General features: G+C 45.0%; 1 protein-coding gene across 1 annotated transcript; it reads right to left on the reverse strand.

The window, feature by feature from the left end:
* Positions 1 to 7,478: 7,478 nt before the first annotated feature.
* Positions 7,479 to 25,119, reverse strand: MPL (MPL proto-oncogene, thrombopoietin receptor). Its single transcript, XM_056844796.1, has 12 exons — positions 25,101 to 25,119; positions 22,434 to 22,572; positions 21,745 to 21,926; positions 15,263 to 15,417; positions 14,600 to 14,756; positions 10,662 to 10,791; positions 9,649 to 9,833; positions 9,296 to 9,438; positions 8,597 to 8,756; positions 8,348 to 8,435; positions 8,065 to 8,155; positions 7,479 to 7,910 (listed from the first exon to the last, which is right to left on the reverse strand). Exons 1-12 carry the CDS (start codon positions 25,117 to 25,119, stop codon positions 7,479 to 7,481), a joined length of 1,881 nt encoding a protein of 626 aa, XP_056700774.1.
* Positions 25,120 to 25,531: the final 412 nt, after the last annotated feature.

Below are 25,531 nucleotides of genomic sequence, written 5' to 3' on the forward strand. Positions count from 1 at the left end.
TTTAGGTGTACTGAGGCATAGATCTAAAGGTGGATTTAGAAGCAAAACAGCTAGGGATGCCAGCCTCCAGGTTGGACCTGGGGATCCCCTGGAATTAAAACTCATCTCCAAACTATAGTCATCAGTCCCCCTGGAAAAATTGATGCTTTGGAGCGTGGACTGTATGGCACGATAACCTCCTGAGGTCCCCATCCTCCCCAGGCTTCAACCTCAAATCTCCAGGAGTTTCCCAACTTGGATCTGGCAACAGTAGCCCCCCATCAGTGACCAGGGAGGGACCTGGCAACCCTAGAAACAGCTAGCGCAGGTTGGGAGGGGTCTGTATAAGAACATAAGAAAGGCCCTACTGGATCAGACCAAGGCCCACCAAGTCCAGCAGTCTGTTCACACAGTGGCCAACCAGGTGCCTCTAGGAAGCCCCCAAACAAGACGACTGCAGCAGCACCATCCTGCCTGTGCTTCATAGACAAAGTCCCTGCACATGGAAATACAGCAGAGAAGATCAGACTTTCTTCCCAACGTTTAGTTTTCTATATTGTAGGGGAGGGAGGAGTAACTCAAGCCAAGTAGTCCCTCGGCGTCCTGCCTTTTGGAGAGGCAGGGCTATTAATGGATTAGCAACCCTATGAAGGCGTAATTGAGCGTCTAAAAACCACGTCTCCAGTCTTACTCGGAGACATGTTGAAAGCAGTGATGTGACCTACTCTCAAGGTGAGGGCAATGGACATAACTGACGGCCGTGCGCAGTACAGCCCCCAACGACTGGGCCCTAGTAGCTAAAGCCCGGCGATGTACGACAGCGTCCGCGTTCTGGGGTGCGCTGCGAAAGTCCCAACAGGAAAAGCCTCCCCTCCAACCCCAAAGAGAGCGAGAAGGAGGCCGACACCCCAATTCAGAAAAGCGTCTTACCTCTCTGTCGCTCCAAACGAAACTCTTCCGCCTGCGTTCCCCGTTCAGGATTTAAACTCGCCACCTTGCTCCGCGATTGGTTCTTTCGGATGCAACGGCTGCTGCGAGCCAGAGCGGCCCTCCCCTCTCCCTCCCCTCATAGGCTCGTCTTCAGCAAGGGGGCGTGGCTTAGCGTGCGTCGGGGATGTTCGCGGGGAGGAGCGCGCTGGGCTCTCCGGATGAGCCGAGGAGGCCGTTTCAGCCGCGTTGCCGCCACGGGGAAAGGTTTGAGGCGGTGCCGGGGGAGGGGGAGGGGTTCGCTGTTTCCATGGCGATGCTCGCTTGACGATATCGCTCCAAGACTCCGACCTAAACCTGAAAAGAGGATCTCCGGAGCCGCTGCGAGAGAAGCCGAGGAAGGCAGAGCCCGGCTCTTCGTCGGTGTGGCGTGGGGGAAGCCTAATTGTCGTCTTAAGCCCTGCACGGTTCTGGTTTGGAGTTGCTTTAAGCCCTGCGGGGCTGTGTTTGAAGTTACCCTGTGTGGCTTTTTTCAGAGATGTGGAGTCACATGTCCGTTATCTTTAATTAATTTCAATAATTTTTACCCTAGGGATTTTTTTGGGTTAAATATATATGGATTGACAGTCTTCGCGCCTTGTATTTATTTTACATAATGTGTATTTAACATTATATGTATATGAGACTCGTGCTGTTGTTCCCACAACCTTCAGGTCCTGCTATTACAACTGATCTCCAGCCGATAGAAATCAGTTCCCCTGGGGGAAATGGCCGCTTTGGCAATTGGACTCTATGGCATTGGAGTCCCTCGCCAACCCCCGCCCTGCTTAGGCTCCGCCCCAAAAATCTCCCACTGGTGGTGAAGAGGGACCTGGCAATCCTAAATTCAGAGGATCTAGGCATCTAGGTAATAGAATACCTATTATCTAACCGACCACTTCAACTGTGTTTTATCAACTGGAGCAATCTTTGCAGTTATGGGCAGATTTGTACACTGATCCCATGTACTGGCTTTTCGATTAACAAACAAAATTCATTTGGGAGTAAGATTTGTAGGCATCAATAAAATTTCCTTCCCCCAGAGGCTGCACAGAGCAGCCAGGGAGACAACAGATCTTTTGCAGAATCTCTTTGATTCCTGGGGTAGTGTCTCTAGAATACTATTACCCTAAACAGGTTTCCTGTCTCCATTTTAATCCCTAGGACAGGGGTCGGCAAACTCATTAGTCAAAAGAGCCAAATATCAACAGTACAACGATTGAGATTTCTTTTGAGAGCCAAATTTCTTAAACTTAAACGATATAGGTAGGTACATGTTTATTAACTTAATAAACTTTAATTAAAGTTTTAAGTATTAATTAAACTATAGGTACACTGAATAAAACTTGATATCATACTTAATAATGATCTTTTTTATTGATAAAAATTAAATTGTAAGTCCCTGCCATTTCCCCCTCCCCGTCCGGAGTCCTCGTCTGGAGGCCTGGTCTACAGCCATAAAAGCCTATTGGTAGACCTGGCCTCCGGCTGAGTCCCATTGGGAGGCCAGGTCTACCCATTGGCTTTCTTGGCAGTAGACAGGCCTCCGGAGGCCCATAGAAGCCAATTGGTAGACCTGGCCTCTGAAAGGGGACTTTTTTCCCCTCCTCGGAATCCAGGTCTACCGCCAAGAAAGCCAGTGGGTAGACATGGCCTCTGAGGAAGGAAAAAAGTAAGTAAGACATCCATAAAATTAAATCATGGCAATGACTGACAAACACTACATTTTCCCCATCTGCATTCTCAAAACTCTGCAGGGGGGCTTATTGTTGAGTTGTGCATCTGAGTGGCAAATCCAAGGCAAAACCTCCCATTCATAAATGGCCAATAACCCCCCATGCAGAGTTTTGAGAATCTGGATGGGGAAAATGTGCATCTGAGTGGCAAATCCAAGGCAGAACCTCCCATTCACAAATGGCCAATAACCTCCATGCAGAGTTTTGAGAATCTGGATGGGGAAAATGTGCATCTGAGTGGCAAATCCAAGACCACCTCCTCCTTGCTGCCGCCTGGGCTCCTTCCTACCTTCCCTCAAGACCCAACCCAGGACTGCCCCAGGCAAACACTGACGGGCCCCGCGCCCCACTTACCTCCGAGCCCGGGGAACAGGCGGCGCAGTGCGGCGTGAGCGCGGCGTGGACGGAGCCAAGCCGCGGTGCCGGGCCGAGCAGGGAGGGGCGAGCGACTGGGGCCCCGACAGCCATCCCCAACGGGAGAGCAGGCCGGAAAGGCATTCTCCCGGCCCGCATGCTGGGGCTGAGAGGTGAGACCAGGAGCAACCCAGGGCAGGGCAGCGGGCCGGCGCGCAGACACCGACGGCTCCAGCACCAGGCGGCCCTTACAACAAGGGAGAGGGGAGCCAAAGCAGGGAGGCCTAGAGGAGGCCCCAGGGGGAGGTAGCTCTCGGGCCAGCCGGCCGGCGGGAAGACGGGCCCAGACGGACACCAGATGGCCCCCCGACCAGACCACCCGCCGGAGAGGAAAGGGGCGGGGCTGGAAACCAGGAGGGCCCTTGGAAGTTCGGGGAAGGTGGAAAGGGTGGGAAGCGCTTCAAACCCCCGCCGGCCAGCTGGGTGGGACTGGAAAGAGCCGCACTTAAGGGCTCAAAGAGCCGTATGCGGCTCGGGAGCCGCGCTTTTGCGACCCGTGCCCTAGGAGTCCAGTAGAAATCATAGAGAGGCTTCTCAACAGGAAGCATGAACACCCCTTGCCTCTGTCTCCTGCATTTTCTCAAGGGAGCACAGGGTAGCAGCTGAACATGAATATTCCACTCAATTATTGTGGTTATTAGCTGTTGATAGACATAGAAATTTCATAAATCACATATTGTGTAAAATGCTTGTTTTTGTCTGTTATTGGATGTCTGAGTTGTAGTGTTGAGAGAAATAGAAACATTTTAGCCTTTCGTCAGAGAGAAGGTACTCCAACTCTGGATCTTTTTAAATGCCTTTTCTGCTCATTATAAAATAATGAAATTAATCTATGGGAAACACATCAGAGCTTCAAGCCGCAGCTTCCCGTAGAAAAATAGAGTAGCAAAGCCCCACCAGAAGTATAAACACAGTACAAAGTACGCAGCTGTAGGGCAAAAACTAATTACATAATCTTTAGAATTTATTTAAACAAATTGACACCGATCAGCAAGTTGGTACATAACCAAAGATATATATATTACTGGTTTTACAGCAGTCAAACATCCTCCTCCATTCTGTAATCTTTCTTTGCGATGAAATCCTTTCACAGATAAACTCTTGGCAAGATGTGAAAGTCCTTTTCCGTTCTGTCATCTTTCTCAAAGATAAATTCTTGGCAATTATCAATTAAGTCTGTGATTTTACTTCAGAGTAAACAGATAAATGACAGGTTGCTGGCTCTCTCCCAGTTTGGAAGTTGTCTTCCTCAGAATAATTCTACACATTAAAAATCAAGTATATTGCCAAATGACAACAACTCATCCAATATACATCATTCATTATATTTAATGACAAAAAGATATCAACCTTGCTTATTCATAATAGATTTCCTCAATGCATTATCAATCTTTGAATACACAATCATAAATCCTCCCCATCTGAGAACTGTTATATACATTGTAAATCTGCTCCAATAATAGTTCATATGAATTGGCTGCTTCCCTCTAACAATCCCAATAAACCAACTACCTCTTAAAGAAACAGTGGGTCTTAACTCCAGTGCCTCAAATAAAAGCACTCAGATCATATTTCTCATGTAAACCAGTTGGAAGCAATGATTGGAAAGTATATATCCAATAAGATTCTCATTGTCACAAACATTTAATAATGTCCAATTGATTGTAAGGATGTTTAATCAACTTTTCTATCACAAAATATGTGAAGTCAGTTGGCCCATGTCCCTTAGCCTTGAAATGTGTGACCAAAGGGGTAGCCAAAGACCCCTTCTTTATAGTACAATAATGTTCTGCTGCATATGCACATGCTGGACAAATAGTCATTCCAACATAAAATAAATTACATGGACAGACCAAAACATAAACTACACCAGTTGAACCACAGTCCGAAAAACGTGTTAGCTGAAATCTGCATCTGTCATTTGGATGTATACATTCTTGCACCACCAAGGCTTGATTACGACTGGTGCATCCTCTAAGCTTATAATGACCCACTCTCCTCGGCAGGGTACTAACTACTCATGAGTCAGTATGAATCAGAATATCCCTAATGGATCTAGATCTCCTATAACCTATCTTGGGAAAAACCTTGCATCCAGGAATATGTTGTACAATATGCCAGTGCTGATGTATAAACCATCTACTTTTTTCTGACCAAGATCAAAACTCCAAAGAAAATAATAATTATAATTTACAGATTTTGTATGTGTAGTCAATAAGTCCTATCATGCTCTGGAATCTGCTCTTTTTCGTACACCCTTAATTATATTTTGTGATAGCTAGCAATTTAGAACATAATTTATCTCCATCAGCTATATAATTGTTGTACTTGGATGAATTACGTTTAATATGAAGAAACTGACTGTATGGTACATTCCCATCTCAAATGTCTAGGATAATAACTTTTGCAATGCAATAATGAATTCCTATCCTTAGGTTTAGACAAAATTTGAGTAGCTGATCTCCTGTTCTGTATAAATACTTCTGTATCAAGAAATGCTATCTCTCATGATAAATAGTCAGAAAAATGAATGGTGGGATGTAAACCATTTAGCCATTCCAGAAACTGTGAAATTGTAAAGAAGCTTCCTGTAGCCCATTAAAGCGTAGCTTGGGAACACAAACAATTGTAGCAGCAAATTTCAAACACAAGATCTAATCTCAGTTTTGTAGTGCTGGCAGATGCTTTGTGGACCTTGAAGAAAATGGCACGTGTCCATGTTGGTGAAACATCTGCATAGCCCATTCCTGTAACAAATGCTATTATTCATAAATTACTTAAACCCTTTTCATTTATGCCAAGGGCTCCACTGGTTTTACTAGATCCTTGAAGTGTGAAGATAGGCTATTCAAACCTCTGCTACTGTTTGGAAATGATGTGAGTTCTTCTGCTTTTAATTAAATCATTCTGCTGGTTAGACTTAAGATACTGCGGGTTAGACTTCAGCCAACAATGATTTCTTAATGCATTTTAAGCATATTATTGGGTCTCCAGGTCTTGATTCAGTCAGCTTTCCCAAAATTGAGATAATACGCTCCAGAACAGATCAGATTTTTCTTGGCACATATTAATATGTAATAAATTAAACCAGTTAAAACTGATTTACCAGCTGCTTTCTTTCCAAGAAGGCAAGGATCGAGTTATTCATGGTAACACATGCTCGAGATTAGACGGTGGTAACACACTCCGTATGGGGAGTGCCTTTGAAAAGACTTGGAAACTGCAGCTGGTCTGAAATTCTGTTGCCAGATTATTGTTGGAAGGGGACTTTAAGATAGAATATAAATACTTTATTTAATAAATTGGCAAAAATATCTAATACAATCTATTAGGTCTTTATTGACTGATTAATAGCATAGGTTGTAAAGGCTATGTACAGGTTAAGGATTATTCACATGAAACACAAGCCCATCTCATTAGGGAAAGTTTCTGAGAAATTGGTCCCCCACAAAGCCCAGTGTGTTAAAATTTTCTTCATCCCATCCTGCATACTTTCCCACTGCCCTCTCAATTTCCTACTTGCTTCTATGCCACTTACCTATTTCCACTCCCACTTTAACGTTATTCATATTCTGCCTAATCCTGCTAACATTTTCTAAAAATATTTACAAGGCTAGAAGTCCACTGGGTAGGTTTGCATATTGGATATTCTTAGGGTTCTTCTAGTTAATACCTGGCTGCGTAGCATTATATGGAATCACAAAGGTTTTTTTAAAAATGGAAGTCATTGCCTTATGACTCAGGCTTTCTTCTAAATTTCCCTGAATCTGAGCTATTGCAGTTGTGAGCAGAGAGTACATTATATTTTGCACACCACTATCACAATTAATTGGTTTGGAGGTACACTGGTGCATACAGGCACTAGCCAGTCAGTACTGTACACAACCGGCTTCTGGTGCAAAATTGTAGAACCAGTTTTGGCTGAGCTTAATCCTGGAGATAAAATTGGACGTTTGAACAGACTGCAACCAGTATGTTTAATTCGAATAGAATAAAGCTTCACAGCTCAAATAATGTTTCATTTGTATGCAGCTACATGCTAGTGTCCAGTGGTAATGCAAGGAATGCCCATGATTCCTCAGCAGGAGGAAGCGATTGTAGATACTGTAGTTTAAAATGAGATCAAAGATGGAGCTGCAAGATCTATGATTTCTACATGGTTGCCCATCCCATCAGTCAGGACTAAGCAATCCATTTCCCAATCCCCTTTTTGTATGACATATCCCCTGGATGATACTAACTTTCAGACATGTTCTAGTTTTAGGCAAATCCATTGCTATCACTGGCTTCTCTATCAGGTCCTAACCCAGAATTTCTGTTAATGTACTGCAGCATCCACAGTACTGGATCCTCTCTCTTTGTGCTACCTTTTGATGAGCATGCTCAGCCCATCAGCAAGTAAGACTGGTTTGAGATATGTGTGGGGGATGCAGGCTGTTCCTCAGAAACGTCTACGCTTCTTTCCTCTTTTATCTCACAGGCAGAAAGTGGCACGCTGCACAAGGTAAAAGAACTAAGGTGGACTTTAGGCTTTGAAGCAGTGTGTGAGCCATATTCCAAGGGCATGGGGAAGGTGTCAGACCCATCCTCTGCGCCATCAAAGTATTCATTTTCCTGATTGCTCGCTTGGGTACTGCTAGGACTCAGCACCATGTAGTGCTGGTAAGAAGAAAGCTGGTTATCCCATTCCATCTGCTCTATTGCATCCGGAAGAGGGCCGCAGCTTTGTACATCCGGGGGCACCTCAGACAGGACTTCCAGTGGGCAAGTCAAAGGTGTGTTCTCCTGGGTCTTGTTGCAGAAGAAAGCATTCACCTGGAAAGGAAGAAGGCTGCAGCATCAGAAACACAGAAATGCCTCAGGGCTCCCTCCCCACTCCAGGATGTCTGCTTGTCTGTCTTCTAGGTCCTAGTCGAACATAATCACTACACCACACTCTTGGCTCTTGTATAGAGGAGAAAGGCCTCACCTGCTGATGTTGCTTGCTGTTGTCCTCAAGGAATCCATCCAGGACATGCTGAAGGTCTGGGATGGGTGGCCAGAGCTTTTGTTTCACACTGCTTAACAATGAAAACCATGTAAGCCCAGAGGAACTAGGCCGATCTCACTGAACAAATGAGGCTCTGCGTTGTGGGTTTGCTCCCTGACAAACCTGTCTTTTTCACAAAGTATCACCTCCCATTATGGAATTTCCCAAGCAACACAATTTTAAGTAGTGGACTTTGCAATAGTCAGACTTGGGGGTCAGTTACCTGTATGTGGAAAGGCAAGTGCAGCCCAGGCCCAGCACAAGTCCAGCACAGAACAACAGTGTGATTGCCACACCCAAGACAGTTGAACCTAAGGCAGAGACAATGAGTGAGGAACCAGATCTTTTCTGAACGTCTGTCCCTCTAGAATTCAGCCTTGCCTGGATTCCTTGTCAGTGGCAAGCTGTCAATTGCCTCCTCTCAACCCTTCCAATCTTATACTTCCTATTTCTGTTCTTGGTGGTGATTTACCTGATCCAGGTGGGATTTCAATGCATTCAGCACTTGACCAGGCACTCCAAACCCCCTGGTACTTCTGTCCATCTGGCCGAGTACGCAGCTGTAGGCAGTAATGACCTCCAGCGACCAGGTCCAGGATTTCACACATTGTTGAATACTGCACGTGCAACACCTGCACAGAGAATGGCCTCATCAGGTGTGCTGTGCTTTCTAGATTCCTGGAATTCACAATAGGAAACTAACACAGGCTTGTGTGTCATTATGATACCTAGATCAGCCTTCTGAAGTGGCTTTGTGTGGGTAATAAGGTTGACAGAAGGCCATTACGAAGTATTTTGTCAGTCCAAGTTAGGTATAATTTTGCTCTCCACCCCAGTTAGTTCCTGAACTGCACAATATGGATCCACAAATACTAACCCCATCATCCCCATATTGTGATGAATTACCCACGGAGGGGAGTATGAGCAAGTAGACGATCCTAGCTTCTATTGCCTCTCTGCGATTGATTAGTATTTTAGATGATTTAAAGATATATCAATATTCCATCAGACCAGCAGGAAAAAAAGGCAGAGGGCGTCCAGAGAAGAAGGCGACCACATGGCTCCCCTTATGTTTCTGTTTGTGCTTTAGAGTTCAACAGAAATGGAAGTGGAGGTAGGAGCTCCGTGAACGTTCCATGTTTTCCCATGTGCCCCTCTTGTACCTAATTACCTTCCACTTCAGGGTGTCTTGTACAGCATACCGTATCTGATATACCATGTGCTCAGCTAATGCCTCCAGGGGTGTGACCCACTCCAGCTTTAGTATCCCTTTCCCCACATTAGGTTGCAGGATCCTTGGTGGGGAAGTGAGCACTGTAATCAGAGGGAAAGGTATATTTGTCAAAGCAACTTAGCTTGGTTTGATAGCAAAGGCCCCGAGCTGTGCAAGCAATACCACTTGCTTGTTCTTCTAATGCCAGACCCACCTAGGACCATTTTAAGTCGCCCCCATGCCACCCTGCCGAGAAATAAGTCTGACAGTACCCATGGGTTTTTGGTCTGGAAAATGTTGGAGATGCCTACCCACTTGGCGCAAGGCAAACGGCTCCTTGAAGTAATTCACCTCTTTCTGGGGTTGTCCATGTGTGACAATTACCAGGACAGAGATGTAACTGCTATTGCTAGGCTGGAAGGTGCAGATGTGGAAGCTAGGATGATAATGAGGCTTAATTCTCTCTTCTTCCTCACATTTATGCCAGGCTTGTGTTCTAAAGAATCAGGAAAAGAAGGAGGCAGTATATAAACAGATTCTCATTCTGCTGAGTTTGCTCTTAGACCTGTTTGAAATTACCCCTTTTAACAGAATTCTGTTTGATCACACAGAGAATCAGGGTTTGACAGGCCACCTCCAGTCTCACCCTTGACCACCACGGGCTCAAGCAATCTAGCCTCCTAAACCATGGCAGTTTGAGAGTGTGACTGTTGTAAGTAAGGGGGCCAACTGAACAGGGGGGGGAGGATGGGGGGACGTCACTTTAATAAAGGTTTAATGAGTGGAAATGGGCAGATAAAATTGTCATGGCCTAAATGACATCTCCTGATAATTGCTTGCAGGTCAAACTAATATTAAAGGGACAGCTAGAGGGACCGTTTTAAAAGCTGGCAGCCCTAGCTGACAGTGGGCTTGGCCAGCCAGCTGGAAAGAGAACAAGGTTAACTCCGCTTTTGTCAGGAAAATTTTCAAGAGTTTACCAAAGAACAGTAAAAAGAATGGCTGTTCTGTGGGCCTTAGAAGCCCTGCTTTTGGGAAATTCAAAGCAGGGGCTAACATTTGTAAAAAGGGAACAGGTTACCTTGTTTGTACCAAGCCCACTTGTTTGTATTAGTTCACCTCTAAGGAGACTTCAATTCAAGCTATGTGAATTCTAGGCATATGAGAATATGGGAGGTGAAATGACACTGGATATTTGGAGCGGTGGGGTGGAAAGATCTTCCTGTCCTGGTATGACATTCTGCATTACACACAGTGGAATGCTAGTGTTTTGGTTAGCACAGCAACAGTATATGCGCTCTGAACAGCCATCCTGGCCTGTCACCTTGTGCTGCTGCTGTTGTCTTCTGCCCAGTACAGGATGCTGTGAGAGGTTCCAGGCTCTGTGGGCTCCCAGTCCCAATGGCAGCGCAGTTGGTGCAAGTCAGGAGTGAAGCAGTGCAGGCCAATTTCTCCTGGCCAGAAGAGAAAGAAGAATGAGGAGTGACACCGCAGTTTCTTGAAGCATATACACCATGTAGGCCAAACAAATGTTACAGCTACTTTTTGGCATCCATTTTCCCAGGCAAGGTCCCATCACACAGTGGACAGCGCCTGACTCAAGGCACTGAACTCTGACTCTCCTCTGGTCAGCCCAAACAGTGCCCCCAAACTCCTTCCTCAAGATGGAGATTTGATCTTCCCACCTTACCGACTAACACATTACTCCTACTGCCTCTAAAGCAGGGGTGTCAAACATAAAGCCCAGGTGCCTTGAGAGCTCTTATCCGGCCTGCAAGCCAGCCGAAGCAGCCACCACCACCCCCAGTCCCGAGGTGTCAATTATCAAAGACTGTTAAATAAAAAAAAATACTGTAAGAGTGATATTGTGTTAAGCATGCTTGTATTTTAAGTACGCCTCCTGGTACGCCCCCTGAAGAGCATTGCACTCTGCTGATCAAAATCTGTTGGTGGTCCCTGGCCCTAAGAATGTGCGGCTGTCCTCGACAACAGCCAGGGCCTTCTCAACCCTGGCTCTGTCCTGGTGGAAAGCTCTGTCTGGTGACATCAGGGCCTGTGGGATCTGAAAGAGTTCTGCAGGGCCTGTAAGACAGAGCTATTCCACCTGGCCTACGATTGAGGACAGCCACAGATAACATCAGTGCTGGCCTCCCTACTCCTCCCCACTCCTTATTATAACTATTGAACTGTGTGTGGGGGGTGGGATACCGACTTATTTGAAAGGTATTCTGTTTTAGAAGGACTATATTATACGGCGCCTGGGTTGATGATTTTAGACCACATTGAGAATAATTTTAGGGTTTTATTGTTTTATTGTTATGTTGTTTTAATATTGTTACCCGCCCTGAGCCTGGCATTGGCTGGGGAGGGCGGGGTATAAATCTAACAAATAAATTTAAATTAAATAAAATATCAGTAATTGGCTTTGCCTGTGTCTTCTATAAAGTTTGTATCTCCGGTTCCAGGCATTAAATTTTATGGAACACAAGGCCTGGCCCGGCAAATTGACATTTATGTCATATCCAGTCCTCATAACAAATGAGTTCGATACCCCTGCTCGAAAGGATCTTATTTCCGTGTGTTAACTCATAACAACATATGTAAAACACAACAAGTATTCATGCAAAATTTAACATTCCAGATCAGTTGTAACAACAGTACTGCTAGGATACTGATGAGGGGCATGGGTATCTTTCCCTTGGCAGTACTTGCCTTTAAGATATCTTGTATTCCAAAACTTATTTTTTGGATCTATTATTGGTTTTAAAACAAATTATAGAGAACCTTATTGAGTCAGATAAATGTTTTCATGAAACTGAGAATACAAATCACAATGGCAGTCAGGTCTAGTACATGATCACAATGGACAAGCAATAATAAACTGTTGTACCTACCAACCATCTTCTTTTGTTATTTTATTTAATATTTTGCAAGAGCCTTAGCAGGGAGTTATATGCGCAATCATTTTAATCATGGGTTTATTCAGTGTCCTTTTGAAACCAGCCACATTACCCAATGAACCATTGCTAACATGTGGCTTATCAAATACTGTGGCAATAAGTTTTGAATATCTATGTTGTTTGTTATACGCTAATTTAACTTGATGACCTCTTATTTTAGGATCAGTTCATTTTGTCAGTGCCCCATGTGCTCATCTACTGTAGCATGTGGCCCCCAACAGCAAGCTTGCTGTTGTATATGTGTGAACTAGCACTTCTGCATGGGATTCCAGGATAAGTGAAGCTGGTGGGTGCACTGCCCTGCCTAGGGTTGCCAGGTCCCTCTTTGCTACCAGTGGGAGTTTTTTTGGGGGCAGAGCATGAGAGGGGCAGGGATTGGGAAGGGGAGGGACTTCAATGCCATTGAGTCCAATGGCCAAAGCGGCGCTTTTCTCCAGGTGAACTGATCTCTATTGGCTGGAGATCAGTTGTAATAGCAGGAGATCTCCAGCTACACCCTGGATGCTGGCAACCCTAGCCCCGCCCCATCTAAGTTTTTGAAAAGGCTTTTAATTTGTGACACAATAGTTTGTATTAAAAAAATGACATGGCATTTTCTGATAAAAAGAACTGGCCAGTTGCTTTACAATCCAAAACACAGTGTCTGATTGTATATTGCACTTTCATGTTAATTACGATGTGACTCACATGGTTGTCTTTTCAATACATATATATGGTTGGTAGACATTAATGAAGTTATTTTGTTTTCATAAGACGTATCTAATTATAGTTGGACTTTTGCTGTGTTTTGAATTCCAGACTTGTTTTACAGCATAGGTTGTATTTTTTATGTGAGCAGTTGCTTTACAATGCAGTTCTAAGACTGCTTTCCTTGAGGTAAAACTCCACTTAATAGACCTGAGTAGGATTCTGCGTAAGACCTGCTTGGGATACGTAGCGGGGTTCGCAGGTGCTGTTGCCTCCCTTGGCACTTGCGGGAGTAGAGTCTGCAGAAGGCTCAGCAGAGGTTGCAGCTCCACGTTTTCCCCTGGGCCCTGAGGAACTTCAGGATGCCAGGCCACAGTCCAATTCGCTGTTTTATTGGAGCACTTGCTTCTCCGGTGGCATTTCCTCCACGTGAACTCTCCGTCTTGGGCTCCTCCTCTGTCCAACCCAAACTGTGTTTGACCGCCATCTTCAGTGCTTGCCCCAACCAGCCTCCTGCTCGTGTGCCCTTCCAAGTTCCTCAGGCCTAAGGGCATGCCTTCTCCCCTGACAAATGTGGCTATAGCTAGCCATTACCCTACCTACTAAGGACTGTTGCCCGCTGCTTTGTGCCCCACCCTGCCCTTCTGGCCTCATAACCCTCCTACATCTATAGTTCCCCTTGTCCACTTACAGGGCAGAGCCTGCTCCCTGGCCCCCTTGGCCACAGGATGGCAAAAAGGCCACTGTAAATGAATAAATACAAATAGGAGATTCATATCATCAGATGTTGATCTTAAAAAAACACATTGATATCCAGATGATTCTTATTGAAAACTGCAGCAAATATTGTCATTGCTAAATATTGGAAATCTAATGCATTGCCCCAGGAAAGCTTTGTGGCTAAAATGGAGGTTCACTGGATTGATGATCAGAGTTGGGACTTTTCCAGTGGCGGCACCTTTCTCCTTGAAGCTTATCTAGCGCCAGCTGTACTCCCTTTTGGACACCAGGCGAAAGTATTTCTTTATACCCAAGGTTTTAATCAAGAGTTGGTATTTTGATTTGTTTTTATACTTGTTGTGGCCTGTTTTATGAGACTCACTCTGTTGTTAAACGTTTCATGGTATGCTTACTCTCTATCTATGTTTATGAATGCTGTGTTATTAGTTAATTAACTTTCACTAGTTCTGCTTGATGTTGTTACCATGGTTTATCCGTAAGCTGCCTCAAGCAGGTTTGTTAGGGAAGTGGCATAGGAAGGTTCTAAATAAAATAAATGAAATGTTCTAAATAAAATAAATAAATATGGGGAAAATATGCATGCAGCAAAATACATTTTTAATGCCTTTCAGTGAAGAAACATCTTAACATGCAAAGGGGCTTTTAGCTTTCATTTCTTTTAACCTCTTCTTGCACCTTTGTGGGACTTCGCTACCATCACTGCCCGAAATGTAGCAGTAGCTTTTGTGGCCCTTACATAAAGGAGCTGGTTCAGCAGATTTGGCGCGTTTTATTGCTCTTATCTGTATTTTTTAATAGAAAATATAGGGTCTGTTCACGTTGTATCCTTTTTGAGGTCCTTAGCTAACCGCTTCCCAGCCGGTAGAACACTCACCAGGGAGATGGGGTGTCTCTGCTAACACTGATGGAGACCAGGGTCCCCAGAGCCCATCAAGAGACAGGCCATCCGGTTTGGAGCGCACTTGGATCTGGTACTGCTGCCCGGGGAGCAGATCACGGAGGCGACATGTGTGGCTGTTCCTCACTTCAATCTGTAAGAGACAGAGCCAAGCAAGAGTAAGAATGGACAGGAGCAATTTCTCTCACCAGCCCTAATGGTACTCTGGAACAACAAAGTCCCTCCCCTGCAGGCTTTGAGCACCAGTAATGCTTCCCTTCATAAGTAGGGTTGCCAACCTCCAGGTACTAGCTGGAGATCTCCTGCTGTTACAACGGATCTTCAGCCGATAGAGATCCGTTCACCTGGAGAAAATGGCCGCTTTGGCAATTGGACTCTATAGCATTGAAGTCCCTCCCCACCCCAAATCTCCCCTTCCTCAGGCTCTGCCCCAAAAACCTCCCACCGGTGGTGAAGAGGGACGAGGCAACCCTATCTCCAGCCGATAGAGATCAGTTCCCCTGGAAAAAATGGCTGCTTTGCTAATTGGACTCTATGGCATTAAAGTCCCTCCCCAAACCCTGCCCTCCTCAGGCTCCATCCCAAAAATCTCCAGGTATTTCCCAACCCGGAGCTGGCAACCCTATTCATAAGCCATACCCTGGAAGGAGGCTGCCCAGAGTCTTCAACACCATAAAGAACCTCATAGACCAAGAATTCCATATAGCTGAGGGATGGGGGATCCCAGATCACCCGCAACTGTCTTGCCACCCTGGGCCATTCAGCTGTTATATTCTCTGGTGGAGAAATGAGACCTACAAACAAACGAAAGGAGATGAAAATAACAGTCTTTCTGTTCCTGTTTGCTGGCAGTGAATGGTGGGGGAGGGGCCACTGAACATGGAGGGGCGTGTCCCGCTGAGGCCTCTGGTGGGTGTGTTTGGCATCCTGTCTAACAAAGGAGAAGCTAAACACCTGGGAGATCTATCACAATGCAGGCATGACTGTTTTGATCTATGGCAAGATCTGAATGGCATAAAATGGAACAAGAGACTTGGAGGAGAGGCAATATTAATATTAATGAAACCGGACGTGCACAACGGAAATAAAAAGTAGTGCCCACAGTTGAGGCTGATTCGAAGGTTGCCAACCTCCAGGCACTAGCTGGAGATCGCCTGCTATTACAATTGATCTCCAGCTGACAGAGATGAGTTCACCTGGAGAAAATGGCCGCCTTGGCAATTGGACTCTATGGCATTGAAGCTCCTTCCCTCCGCAAACCCTGCCCTCCCCAGGCTCCACTCAAAAAACCTCCCTCCGGTGGTGAAGAGGGACCTGGCAACCCTAGCTGATTTCCATATCAGAGCCATGTTGCCCACCCCCAGTGCTGAACAAGGCTGGCCAGTCTCTCTCCCCCACCCATTTCCCCCTCACCTCAACCTCTGCCACCGCCCAGGAGTTTTAGCAGCGAATCTTTGCCACTTTCTCCCCTAGCCCTCTTTAAAAACAGCAGAGCAAGCAGTGTGTGCCCTGTAAGAGCTTCCTGAACGCTTATGAAATTGTTTCTTCTCAAGAGAGTTTGGCCACTATTTTTGTTCCCCGTTGCCAGGCCAACCAAAAAAGTGACCGAGCTCTTAACGAGAGAAAGGAGTCTCAAGAGAGTCTGGGATGCCCTACCGGGCAAGCGCTTCTTGCTGTTCTGTGTCAAAAAAGAGGCCCAGGAGAGGCAAAGAGGACTAGTTTTTCTGGTTCCGGGTAGTGACAGTGGATGGGGTGAGGCAGAGGAGGCTGCGGAGGAGACAGGTAGGTAAGTCAGTGGAATGAGAGGTTGATGACAGGCATCTGTCTGAGTTGGCCTCATTTTAGAGTCAGCCCTGCATTCCTCCTCCCACATGTGACTACGCGAACATACATCTTGCCAGCTGCAATATACCAATGTCCTCAGTCACCTTCTCTTACCTTAGAGTTGCTTGGCTAGACTGGAATGTCATGCACTCAGTGCATATTAAAATATACAACAGCATTGAAGATGGGACCACCTCCCTTGGATATCTACATATACCAGTGTCTATCTGTCTATATATCACATGTTACTATTGCTCCCTATTTTCCTATCCCCCTATATTTAACTCATGTATTGATTAAATGTTGAAGAATAAAAACATCCAAAGGCAACGCTGAACAAGAATGCGGGGAACAATCCTCAGTTTTCACGTTCGTATCGTGTAATGAGACCCTTACTTATTTGAAAAAATTAAAGCTGGGAATTCAGAGAACCTGCTACACACATTGCTGTGACATTAAACTGGTATGACAGTATTCTATTGCCCATTAAAAAAGACAAAAAGCCCCCTGGTGGCTGGGGTGGGGGAAGGAAATGGCTGTTGCGGAGAGAGTGTCAGGGAAAACTGAAACGTTCCCACTCACACAGCATGGCAGCCGTCCAGGCTTCACTGCAATCTTCTCAAAGCTTTGTAGCAAAGCAGCCTTGAGAAGGATCAGAGAAAAGCTGAGGAAACTCTGGGAGATGCATGAATGCACCACAGTGCTATGAGATGTAGGGCAAAAAGTGCTTCCCAACAACATTGACCCCAGGGTATGTAACTTGTTGGAAATGGCCTCAGCCACCTTTCTCCCCAAAGGATAAGATCCAGGGTCAATGGGATACATATCCAAATATGCAACCCAGTGCAAATGGTCTGTTTGCACTGCATTGTTTTCTATGGGAGATATGCTAGATGTGCTTCCAAATGCCTGTACAAGTGCGTATTCTATTGAAAGCAAAGCAGTACAAGATAACTGTCAGCTGTGAGATGCATATCTGGATGTGGGTTGTTTCTGCACTGCATTGCTTTGAATGCAATGCACATTTTGATGTACCGGAGTCTGTATGCACTGAAAGCAATGCATTGCTTTCACTTATTGAGGGTGGACCACCCATCCCTACTCAAGGCATGAAGAAATTTCACAGTTCTACACACAACGGTGGTCTAGAAAATTATGGGATCTATAAACAAACAGAGGTGACATAACCCCTAGCATCTAATGGGTGTCATAAATATCACCGTTGGTTTGCAAATGGAAGCAAGCGTGAGTCCCAGATGGAATACAGGAATGAACAAAATGTACATTTCTAAAATTCTAATACTCTCTATATGCAGCAATTTTATTTGTGTGTGGGAATGCTTTCCTAGATGATAGAAGCATTCCATGACTTAATTAGCAATGCAGGAATCTGCAGAGGCAGGCTGGAATGCTGGGACTTGGCTGTATCTGCACTAAGGCTACATGGGCACCCTTCCCCAGTCCAGTCAGGGTTGCCAATCTCCAGGTGGCACCTTGAGATCTTAATATGATCTTCATATGAACAAGATCAGTTCCCCTGGAGAAAATGGCTGCTTTCGAGGGTGGAATCTATGGAATACACCCTGTTGAGGTCTCTCTCCATACCCCACCCTCCCCAGGCTCCACCCCCAAAATCTCCAGGTACTTTCCTCAGAGCTGGCAACCCCAAGTCCAGCTGAAAGGTGGGGAAAGGCTGTTAGGCAGTTCTCCAGCTAGGCTGTGCAAACTCTGCTAGTGTGGGATATTTACCAGGGGCCCTGCCCCACAATTCACCTAGAAGGCATGCAGGCAGGCAACAGGGGTCTTGCTGGCTTAAATTCATACCCAGACTGTTACGGCAGCCACATAAGCAGAAAGACATGTTGAAATGAAATTTACCAAGAAAGTATTGATATCATGCTGGGCTCAAGCTAGGGCTGCCAAGCTAGGGCTAGAATGACAATCTCCAGACGAGAGATCAGTTCCCCTGGAGAAAATGGCTGCTTTGAAAAGGATACACTCTATGGCAATATACCCTGCTGAGGTCCCTCCCTTCTCTAAACCCCACCATCCCCAGGCAGGAATTTCTCAACCCAGAGCTGGCAACCCTAGTTCAAGCATAAAGCCTAAGTTAACTGCAAACCTTTCCTTTCTCACCCCTTGTCTTGTCTGGGCTTAGACAATAAACTCTTTGGTGCAAGGGCCTGTCTTTTTTGCTTATGCTTTAAAGGGCCATACCCATTGATGGCCCTGAATGAATGAAAGAACAGAGCAAGCAATCATGCATGGCTTTAGAGAACTTTCATGCATCATAACATTGAAACTGGCCATGGAGTAAACAAAATGCAAGTGTTCTGCTGGTTAGGTTTTTGTGAAGTCCAGGAATTTATGCATCTCAGCCTGAGCAGATGAAGCGCCTAGGTGTATTACTCAGATTGGTGGGGCTCTTCTCCCATTTGCTGAATATATCACTCATCCTCTGGACTTTAAAAGTAAGGTCAAATGACCTATCTTTAAGCAAACCATTGAAATGAAGTGTTTCAGGCTTTTTTAAAAACAACAACACACTACTGTATGTGGGAAGTACAGTTTGGATGAAGACTGAAGTTATATCTAGATGAGAGGCAAGATCTGAAACTGGAGTTCCTGATATGTTTAATTGCATTTAAAGCAGTTGAAGAAGGGCCTGATTTGGATTGGAGCTGTGATGCTGGGGCAGAGTTAACCCTTTCCCTTTATGTAATTTTCTGGATGGAACCCTCATCCCCTAGAAGGTCTTATCCCTGACAGGGGGAAAAGACTGTAATGGTTAATATTTAGGGTAGATGGATATCCACAATGCATTCAAACAATGATAATGCCTCATAGGAACTTTCTTCCACAGAAAGTGACAGCTCTCAAGAGATTAAAAGACTTCCTTCTGGCGAATCATCATGTGACTGGGCAATCATGTGATGTGATATTTGCAATCAGCACATGGATGAGATTGTTAAAAACAGATAAGCCTTTGTGGAGCAGGGAGTGTCAGTTTTTAAAATGAAAACAATGATAATCTGAAATAAAGTTAAATTTCCTGGAGTACTCCCTAGAAATGACAAAATAGTTTACACTTTCTGAAGATTGGCTAGAATTGGTTTTAAAGAGCGAGAATTGTACTGAGAAAGGAAGTGACTGGCTACAGCAAATGGAACTGAAGACCTTGTACCAAAGCTCTCCTTCTTTCTGTACTATAGCCATAAGTTTGCTGCTCCAGTTTTTCACTATACTGTTTCCTCCATTATTTGATTGCATACCAGAAAGAATGTCCAAAACAAATGCGCTAAATATAGGCAAAGGAACCAAAAAGCAGCTTCCTGGAAACAGTATCTTTTGACAAGGTGTGGTCGTAGGGTTGCCAGGTCCCTTTTTGCCACCGGCAGGAGATTTTGGGGGTGGAGCCTGAGGAAGGCAGGGTTTGGGGAGGGGAGGAACTTCAATGCCATAGAGTCCAATTGCCAAAGCTGCTATTTTCTCCAGAATCCCACTGGCTCTTTCCCCTCAGGGGAAGCTATACAAACTTGGCGGAATGGGATTGCGTTTAAACATATGATTGTACAAGAGATTTTTGTAAGTATAACTTTTATTGGAACTCCTTTTAAATTTGTGACTGTATGAACAAATATCTAGTATGCATTCTTGTATGGAATATAGGAAGGACTGATGAAGAGTTGCTTTGTGGAACTCGAAACGATCGTCTCCTCATTGTGAAGTTTCTTCTTCTTTATGGATCCCTCACGTTTGGAGGCTACCCATCTACCATAGAAAGACTTGTTATGAGAAAACTACTTTACTTCATGAACAATTATTTTTTCTTGTACATAGCCACTTCATTTGTCTTTATTGTTGGTGTATCATTTATATAGACACCTTGTCACTCTTGGATAATTGTTGTAGCATATAAAGTTTGTACTTTTGCACTTTGTTGTATGTTTCGCTCCTGTACTAAGTTCCTTATCCTTAGATATTGGTACAGTGGTGCCTTTTTCTTCTCCAGTACCTGGAGGTTGGCAACCCTACCTCCAGCTGACTTGACCCCCCCCCAAACTTTGTCCCCCCAGTCCCCCCTTCTCAGTTGCCCTGCCAGAACCGATTTTGCCATCTCATGCAGAAAAGTCCATAATTTGGGGATATTTTATAAGATGCCTGCAGCTTGCAGCAGCCTACAACTTCTGTTGGGTGGGAGAGGTTAGAGCCATAATCCTCCTACAGCTGGCAGTTTGGCTAAGAGGTGCCTGAATGTTGGCGTTCTGCAGTGTTTTCCCATAATCTTCCTTCCTAGGAATGATCACAGCTTGGTGACACGAGCTATCATTTGGTTTGCCGTAGCAGCATCTGACCCATAGCCATGCAAAGCAACAATCACAGAACTGCTGTGTTAAAGGATGAAACAGAGTGAAACTAAGGCAAGAGTTCTTTGAGGAAAACAAAACTGAACAAAAATTTCAACACATGAAGGAAAATGAAAGCATTATAACATGCCTTCACACTAATTCACCCTTGCACCTATTGTACTGAAAAATATACAGTCAAAAGGGTCTAGAGACACAAATAGTTAAAACTCCACTGTCAATTAGGTGATACTGTTCTCAGCCAAAGAGAAATAGTAGGCTGCTCACTCATAGCATGTGGCGTGCTAAAAAATATCACCAAAGTTGCTGCTCCCCAGCAATAAAACAAAATACAGCTAATGTCTTCAAGTTAGGTAGAGGGGGAGCGATTAAGCTATCAAAAGAACTTGAGTTACAATGTCAAGTTAGACAAAGAACCTTTATGTAAGGAAGACGGTCACTTATCAGAAAGCATCTGTAGCTGCAATAATTAAACTGAATATGTACAACTGTCATGTTCCATTTAAATATGGTTTTGGTTGCAAACAACATGGCTGCGCTATAATCAACACTTTGTTGATCTGAACATTAAATGAGTGTGAACTTTGGCTAGACAGTAGCATCTATCACAGTTTGATCCTAATAGCATTGTATGTTACTGGATACTGCACCGACTCCTGCGCATGCCCTGGATCAGGGGTGTTGAACTCAATTGTTATGAGGGCCAGATATGACGTGAATGCCACTTGGTCAGGCCGAGCCATGCCTTGCCAGCCCAGATCAAGGGTGGGGTGGGGTGGGGGAATGGCTGCCTCAGCTGGCTCACGGGCTGGATAAGAGCTCTCAAGGGGGCAGATCCGGCCTGTGGTCCTTATGTTTGACACCCCTGCCCTAGATAGTCCTTCACATGCTCCATATTTCTTTGTTTCCCAAATCTGAAAGAAGACTTACCAACAGTTTCCACTGAGAGATTCTGGGAGAGTATGGTATAATTGGCAAAGCTGTCTAGCACCTCAACATAAAGCTCTACGAAGAGTTTGACACTATTATGGTCATTGGGAAAGATGCAGATATGGCGCCAGCTTCCATCACTCTGTTTCTCGGAGGTCAGCATGCATTCTCTGTGCCGTTCTCTGTGGAGATGAATGGGAAAAGTCAGAGACTCACAGAGAGAGCTGCAGATTTCTCCACTGTACCCTCTGCTGGCCCTGCCTGAAAGGAGAGTTTCAAATCCCACCCCATACCACCACTACTGACTAGGGTTGCCAGGTCCCCCTAGCCACTGGTGGGGGATGGTGTGGTAGGGGTGCCTGATCCAGGTTGGGGATCCTGGAGATTTGGGGATGGAGCTTGGGGAGGACAGGGACCTCAGTGGGGTACAATGCCATAAAGTCCACCCTCCAAAGCATCCATGTTCTCCAGGGGAACTGATCTCTGTAGTGTGGAGATGAGCTATAATTCCAGGGGATCCCCAAGTCCCACCTGGAGGCTGGTATCCGTACTACAGACACAGTACCCTTCTTCCAATCCCCCACTCATCTACCTGGAACCAGAATCCAGGTTGACAGATTTGGGTGGCCTTCCTTCCCAAGCAACTTGGACTTCGGATAAATTTATGAGTCACTTTAAGGACCTCGTACCCTTTGTATGTGTAAAAGAAGCGATACGCCCTATCCACCTGCTTTGCCACTATCGGCTCATCCCAGAAACAGGTGAGATCTTCAAAGGTTCGAGAAAAGCAGAAGACGTCCTTAGGTGATTCTGCCAGAAGAGCAGCCTCTGTGTAGAGAAATAAGGAAACAAGGAATGTGCTCCCAGCAGTCTTGACTGATGATGAATACAACTTTAATCATAAATACCCAATTACAGTTGAAAATAAGCCAACTGTGCAAAAGCCTACACTTTGCTCTGAGCTATGAGACATAACACTAAAGAATATATATATATGGGAGAAAATGTATTTGAAGGAGAATGTCATTGTCATAACAGATAGATAGCTGACACATCCAATGGGCAGATCATCTTACATAAGAACATAAGAAAGCCCATGCTGGATCAGACCAAGGTCCATCAACTCCAGCAGTCTGTTCACACAGTGGCCAACCAGATGCCTCTAGGAAGCCCACAAGCAAGATGACTGCAGCAGCATTATCCTGCCTGTGTTTCAAAACACCTAATATAATAGGCATACTCTTACGATACTGGAGAGAATAGGTATACATCTTGACTAGTATCCATTTTTACTAGCAGCCACAAATAGCCCTCTGCTCCATGAACATGTCCACTCCCCTCTTAAAGCCTTCCAAGTTGGCAGCCATCACCACATCCTGGGGCAGGGAGTTCCACAATTTAACTAATCTTCAAGTAGCTTTGCCATTTTGCCTATGTCATGTGTGTATGTCTTGATATATGTCTATTAAAACATTAAACAAAAAAATAATAATTTGGCACAAGCTGTTACGGCTGATTCATGGGGTGGGGGGGAATTCACCAGGTAACTGCAAATGTCATGAGGTAGCCTGCTTATGTGAAAACAATAGCCATCCATTATTCCAATTATATGGTACCGGTACTACTTATTTTATAAGGCTGGTTTTCAGCAATATCTGGGGGATGAAAATCAGTATCCTCTAAGTAAGAACACAGTGGGCCAGACAGAAAAGGTATAAATCAAATAGCTTAATCAGATACATCATAGGGCTTCTGGCAGACACACCACGTGTCAGGGAAGGCTAAGAGGTTGCCAAACTAGTTTCTGCTATAGTTGTTGGTGACTCTGGGTATCAAATAATTAATAAAGGAACAAAGGGAAATTCTTAGATGGGAGGTGCTGGTGTTCAAGATGTTCCTATCTGCTCTAGATGTATGGGTGCTGGCTGTGATTATTCAGGCTGAGGGTGCATTTTCCATAAGTTTCATGGTTTAGGGCCAAGTAGGATGTTTGAGAGAAGGTTTAAAAAAGAAAAGAAAAAAAGATGGCATCACATACCAAAGGAGGGCCCAACATTGCATCTTGGGGGTGGGGGTTGGGGGTTGGATGACATAGCCTGCCCAGGCTGTGCTACAGTTAATTCCCCTCTTCCCTGCACCATCACCCCAGCCTGCTTCTGCTTCTGCTCTGAAGTTTTTAAAAAGAAGTTGGGATTTGATCACAGATCTTGCATCTAACACCTAGTTCAGCACTGTGCAGCAATAAAATATTCTTTTATTTATTTCTAGATGTGTGCATTAATATGTGTTTTATCCAATAATATAACGTTTACTCTATAAAGTTTGTTCATTTGTTTAAACCAAGTGTGCACTCTCTTTACCTTGGATGCATAGAGCCATGTCCAGTAAGGAATTACATAGATGGACTGAAAGGGAAATAGTCAAAGGGGGATCCCATCTCTAGCATCCCATATTAGCATGTGGTACCTTACAATGGAAGGGCCTTTTGTCGTAAACAAATATCCTAAAATAACCATGTGGTTTTGTGGCAGGCTCCTGCGGATGGAGGGAAGAGAAAGTTTCCTGCCCCAGTGAGATGGCATCCCCAGTACAAGTGTAAGGAAGCAAGATAAGGGAGCAAACTACATATCGCAGGCAACAAAATCCTGGCCTCTTTAATAAATGAAAAGCAGCTCTAGAGCCTGTAATTCTGAGCAAAGAAATAGTGGAGGAATGTGCTTAACCCTTTCCCCACCACCTGTTTCCCCCCTCAGAATGGTTCTCCAAGGTGCTTTCCCCCCTGTTGGCTTCCAGATATGTTCTGGGCATGAGGGTAGCAAGCACAAGGGGATTTTGAGTGAAAAAGAAGTAAGAATGGAAAAGGTTAAGAATGCATTTACACACACGCTCACCACTCTTCTTCTCAGAAGAGACAGCTTTTCATGTGAAAAAGTCAAGGCTTTATTAGGCATATGTACATAATGTGCAATTTGTCCCAAAGTGTGCCTTGTATGTTCTGATGTCAGGCAAGAATTGTTAATTGGGAAGACAAGTGGGGAACCTGCAAATACTTGTGGGGTACATCTCATTTCCCCTCCCCTGTTATTTCCCTTCTTTGAAAGACCCCTCAGCCTTTTCCCTTACCCTGCTACCTTCTCTCCTTCCCATCCACTAGCCAACTTACCTTTATTTGTACTCCTGTCTTCGGCTTTCCTGCCTTGCTTTCCCCAGAAAACTATGGCTGAGTTGTGCAGTGGGGAACATGCAAGGACTTGTGCAGGGCAACTCACTTTTCTACAATTTCCTCTTTCCCTCCTCCTGGCAGTTGCCATATCCCCACATGTTCTTCTTTCCTTCCCATCTACCAACCAACCTACCTTTTAGCTGCCGCACCATCTTCAGTTATGTTTATTATTTATTTGCTTCATTTATACCCCACCTTCCTTCACAATGGGAATCCAAAGCAGCTGACATCATTCTCCTCTCCTCCATTATATGCTTACAGCAACCCTCTGAGGTAGGTTAGACTGAGAGAAAGTGATTGGCCCAAGATTACACAGTGAGCTTCCAAGGCAGCAGGGATTTGAACCTGAGTGTTCCAAATCCTAGTATGAAACTGTAACCACTACTCAACAATACACCACCTGTAACCCCACCACACTGACATCCACACTGACGTCCGTGAATCAGCCAGTTAGGGATGCCAGGTCCCTCTTTGCCACCGGCGGGAGGTTTTTTGGGCGGAGCCTGAGGAGGGCAGGGTTTGGGGAGGGACTTCAATGCCATAGAGTCCAATTGCCAAAGTGGC

This window comes from Euleptes europaea, chromosome 2 (assembly GCF_029931775.1).
Source record: "Euleptes europaea isolate rEulEur1 chromosome 2, rEulEur1.hap1, whole genome shotgun sequence".
Taxonomy (NCBI): Eukaryota; Metazoa; Chordata; class Lepidosauria; order Squamata; family Sphaerodactylidae; genus Euleptes; species Euleptes europaea.

What these genes read in the sequence shown, in the direction of transcription:
- MPL (XM_056844796.1), bottom strand. An exon ending in CTGGGCAGCCTCCTTCCAGG is followed by an intron (nt 14,757 to 15,262) that starts GTATGGCTTATG and finishes TGTCTCTTACAG; the next exon opens with ATTGAAGTGAGGAACAGCCA. An exon ending in AGAGACACCCCATCTCCCTG is followed by an intron (nt 10,792 to 14,599) that starts GTGAGTGTTCTA and finishes TCTTCTGGCCAG; the next exon opens with GAGAAATTGGCCTGCACTGC.